Source organism: Calliphora vicina, chromosome 3 (genome assembly GCF_958450345.1).
Source record: "Calliphora vicina chromosome 3, idCalVici1.1, whole genome shotgun sequence".
Lineage (NCBI taxonomy): Eukaryota > Metazoa > Arthropoda > Insecta > Diptera > Calliphoridae > Calliphora > Calliphora vicina.
In genome coordinates, this window is record NC_088782.1 from 41,866,917 (window position 1) to 41,872,119 (window position 5,203).

A 5,203-nucleotide genomic window follows, 5' to 3' on the forward strand; every position below is an offset into this window, starting at 1 on the left:
GTGGACAAAGGTGAAATTTTGATAAATAATAGGTCACATTCCGAAGGGCGCAGGGGCGACATACTCGAAAAATTTGACATGTTTTTTATACCAAAATTTTCTTTGTAAAGATACCTTACAGAAAAATATAAAATTGTTATATATTCTTAAATGAAGTTTATTTTTAATAAAAAAAGAGTTAAGTCAACTTTTCGCCCAAAAAACAGCAAAAATCAACTATTTTTTTGAATACTTAAATTGAAAATCGTTTTTTTTTTTTTGGGATCCATAATTGATATTGCTCTGAAATCTTTTGTATGTCATTAAAAATTTAGTTGTCTAACCAACAAAAAAAAGTTCGAGTCCATTCGGTGCAAAAGTTCAACCTATATTTTAAAAAAAGCGGGCCAAGGTATGGCACAATTTTAAAATTTAAATTGCCTATAACTCGGAAATTATAAGAGATACATGGCACACGCAAGCATGTTTTTTCACCTAGTCGAGCGCTTTCCAAAAATAAAAATCTTTGAAATCGGATAGGAAACAAAAAAATCAAAGGTAGCCTACTTTGAGCTTCCATAGCGCCGCTCATGGATCATTTGTAGGGCCCATTTTAATAAGTTAAACTCGAATACTACTTGGCTACTGCCATGTCAAATTTTATCCCGATCGCTCCAGCCGTTTAGAAATACCAGATTTATTTCCAAAAAAAATTTCATTCCGCCCCACTGTGCGATGTAGGGTATAATTTTCGATAAATAGATAAATAGAAAAATATCCCATATGAATTGTTTTGAGGTTCTGCGTTACTATTATTATACCATTCACCTTCGTGAGAAGGGTATATATAAGTTTGTCATCCCGTTTTTAATTTCCACAATATATATTCTGGATCCTTATAGATAGCAGAGTTGATTAAGCCATGTCCGTCTGTCTGTCTGTTGAAATCAATTTTCTGAAGACCCCAGATGTCTTCGGAATCCAAATCTTCACTAATTCTGTCAGACATGCTTTCGAGAAGTTTCCTATTTAAAATCAGCAAAATCGGTCCACAAATGGTTGAGATATGAGGAAAAAAATCAGGACAACCTCGATTTTTGACCTATGTATATTTGGATTACTAAGAAACAACTTTTTTTTAAAAAAAAATTAAAAAACAACTTTGGAAAAAAAAATAAATCTTGTTTACCTAAAAATATTTAAAATTTGTATTTTGAAGTATAATTTGGTGAAGGGTATATAAGATTCGGCACAGCCGAATATAGCTTCTTACTTGTTATACCCTACACCACCATAGTGGGGAGGGTATTATGCGTTTGTGCAGATGTTTGTAACGCCCAAAAATATTAGTCTAACACCCACCTTAAAGTATACCGATCGACTTAGAATCACTTTCTGAGTCGATTAAACGATGTCCGTCCGTCCGTCCGTCCGTCTGGTTGGCTGGCTGTCCATGTAAACTTTGTGCGCAGAGTACAGGTCGCAATTTTGAAGATATTTCGATCAAATTTGGTACATATTACTTTTTCGGCCCAAGGACCAAGTCTATTGAAACTGGCTGAAATCGGTCCATTATTTCACCTAGCCCCCATACAAAGTCCCCTCGAAATTGGACTTTATCGGTCATAAATGTTTAATTTATCTATGTATCTACACAAATTTCGCTCCAAATAAGTTTTATATATACAAAATTCATGTCACCAAATTTTGTTACGATCGGTCCATAATTAGTCATAGCTCCCATATAGACCCGCTTCCGAAAATCACTTTAACGTGCATAAATCGCTTAAAAATGTTGGTATACACACAAAATTCAACATAGTTAAATTTAATATAGTCATAAATCACACGACATAATTTCAAGGTGATCGGTCCATAATTGGTCATAGCTCCCATATAAGGCCCACTTCCGAAAATCATTCATGAATATGAATTATTGATATTTTAAAAGAAAAATATTTTTACTCATTTACTTGGTGTAGTGTATTATATGGTCGGGCTTGACCGACCATACTTTCTTACTTGTTTTTGTATATATTTATGTATATTCAAATATAATTAATAACTGGTTTTGAAAATATCTCAAATAACAAATTATGAATTTTTCGCGCGAATTTTATGCAAATCATTGAATGTGAGGTAAATCATTAATCTACGATCGCACATGGAAAATAATAATAAAATAAAGTTTTAATTCTTAGGTTTGTTTAAATAACAATATTAACATAGTGGTTACGCCTTTTTTAGTAAATATTTTAACTTATCTGAAGTCTTAGCAACTAAAAATAGAATAAGAAAGATACATTTTGCAAGTAAGTGAACTTTTATTAGTAAATGAACATGCACTTATTAGGCAGTCATAATTTTTGAACAAAAATCTTAAAATTTGCTGGTCTTTGCATTTGGAAAGTGAAATTACATAGTAATAATTCCTTAACTTTGTTTAAACAAATCTATTTTGATGTAGAGTGAAATTCTCTTTTCCTGTGCTAGTCTATTCTTATTAGTTAAAGTTGGATTAATGTTAATTTTTAATCTTAGTTTTAGCAAGATCTTAATTAAATATGCATATATACGATCACTGGCATACATACATGTATTATATGGGGTTCTTTTATATTTATTTAGTTAAGTATTCATAATTTAATGCCAACTAAATAATATTTTGATAGGTATAATTTCAAGTATTTGTAAATAATAAAATAGCGGTTAACCAGAAAAGTAAATATGTTGAATGTTTGTTTTGTTAATTAATTAATAAAATGTATTTTTAATAGGTTAGTAACGACTTTATAAAGCACTACAAATTAAGGAGAATAATTGTTATTAAGAAGAAGTTTCATTTTAAATGCTGGAGGCTGAGTGGTGTTGATAAAAGGCCTTTTATTGATTGTTATTTAACAGCAGATTCAGAATTCTTTGTTTCCGAAAATAATCGTATACAACTTTTGAATTGGTGGATATAATGTTTTTTAGATTTTATCAGCATGAGGCAAAATACTATAAAATTAAACAAGTGTTTGTAAGGATCACTGATCTTAACTATTGTTAAGGTAGTGTGCTCATTTTAAAGTTTAATGATAAGTGAAATGATAAGAAAACCACAACTCGTTTTGAATACACATTATTTGAACCCTGTGCAAGTATAAATATGTGAATTTCATAAACAACTAAATATTACAAGTCTGAATATTAAACAATGAAGATCACACAAGTCTTCATAATTAGCTTCGCCTTGCTGCAGGCAGTAACAAGTACACCACAAAAACACAAAGCATCAGATGGCAGAGAATATCTTATCGAAACAGAACTTAAGGTACTTTACCCTTATTCAATACCAAGAAAAACTTAATCAATTTACAACGAAATTATAAAATTGTTTTGCAGTACAATTGGTATCAGGCCTATCATGAGTGTGCCCGCAGAGATTCCCAGCTTGTTATCATTGATACAGCGGCAAAAAATAATGCCATTATTGATCTGTTGAAAACTGTCATAGGAAAATCTCATAACTTGTGGCTGGGCGGTAATGATGAATTTAGTTCCAGTCACGACTTCAAACGACCCTTCTTCTGGTCGGCCACGGGCAAACAATTCACATTTAGCTTTTGGTCGGACAATAATCCCGACAATTATAGAACTCAAGAACACTGTGCTCATATCTGGGCCTCTAAGCCCCTGTATCAATGGAATGATAATGATTGCACTGCTAAAATGGGTTTTATATGTGAACAAAATCATTATTTGGAAACCTACAACAAGGATCTCAAGCAGAAATGTGATGCTGTCAAACAATCAAGTTCATCAATTTCCATAGAATTTGCTGAGGCCCAAAAGCAGCAGCTTTCCCAGATAAATACTAAAATACAAAATATCGATCGTGTGGGAGATGATTGGAAAATAGAGATGCAACAGCTGCAAAATGCTACACAGTTAGCAGTTCAAAAAATTCTGGATAATCAACAAGTAACGGTGAAAGAAATGACAGAGAAAATGCTAAAACAAGTCAACGATTTAAATGATGAATTGAAGAAGTCAACCACGGAAATAAATTCACAGTTTGGTCAGAAGTTGAATGTAACGAAAAATGAAATAAATAAAATTTGCTGATTTCTTATTCATTTATTTGTTTATTTTCTATAGGGTTCATTCTCGTTTCCCATGACTATACAAAATTTAATTGTCATTAAGCAGGGAGCCTAAAAGCGAGTGACTTTATGCAATGAAAAATATTGGCTGATGAAGCTATCTAAGTTGCCATATACTAACTACTATATTATTTTTACACACAAATAAAACTTATTTTTTATATTTATAAATAATTAAAGTTTAAAAAATAATTAAAAGCTGTTTTCATAGCACTGTCATAGTGGGGGAATCTGTAATTTCTAAGGGGTCAGTCTTAAGATGCCAAAGTGGGGTACCTCGGGTATATGAAAAATTGAAAACGATGCACAGTGGATTATATAAGGTGTATGCATCTCATAAATGATTTTTGCAAATGATTGAAATTAAGCATACAACAACTTGTACCGTAAAGTTAAGATGTCAAGCAATAATTATTTGCAGAAATTGTAGTTCTTATATCAACAGAAGTATTCGAAAATCGCGACAGAATACACAACTTTCCACTTCAAAGATTTGGGGAGTTAAAATTATACCTTATTCAAGGGCGTATTTTTAATATTTATAATTATTATACCATTCACCTTCGTTAGATGGGTATATATAAGTTTGTCATTCAATATGTAATTTCTACATTTTTCATTTCCGACCCTATAAAGTATATTTATTCTGGATCCTTATAGATAGCGGAGTTGATTAAGCCATATCCGTCTGTCTGTCTGTTGAAATCAATTTTCTGAAGACCCCAGACATCTTCGGGATCCAAATCTTCAATAATTCTGTCAGACATGCTTTCGAGAAGTTTACTGTTTAAAATAAGCAAAATCGGTCCACAAATGGCTGAGATATGAGGAAAAAACCAAGACAACCTCGATTTTTGACCTATTTTTGACATATATCTGTATTACTAAGACAGTCCTATCGAATAGTAATTTAGGCAAAATTGTTCAACAAGATCGGTGAAGAACTCTATGAGTTAGAGGGATTCCAAATTTGACACTTTGACCAAAAAGGTGTTTTTTTTTCATCCCGAGTTAACTCATTTTGAGGCCTTGAGGCTCCGGCGCGTATTAGTGATTTAACTACAAATTCAAAACCT

General features: G+C 31.9%; 1 protein-coding gene across 1 annotated transcript; it reads left to right on the top strand.

Annotated features, from left to right (window-relative positions):
• Positions 1 to 3,169: 3,169 nt before the first annotated feature.
• On the top strand, positions 3,170 to 4,325 carry LOC135954180 (lectin subunit alpha-like). Its single transcript, XM_065504255.1, has 3 exons — positions 3,170 to 3,295; positions 3,367 to 4,056; positions 4,123 to 4,325. Exons 1-3 carry the CDS (start codon positions 3,179 to 3,181, stop codon positions 4,180 to 4,182), a joined length of 867 nt encoding a protein of 288 aa, XP_065360327.1. The 5' UTR covers positions 3,170 to 3,178; the 3' UTR covers positions 4,183 to 4,325.
• Positions 4,326 to 5,203: the final 878 nt, after the last annotated feature.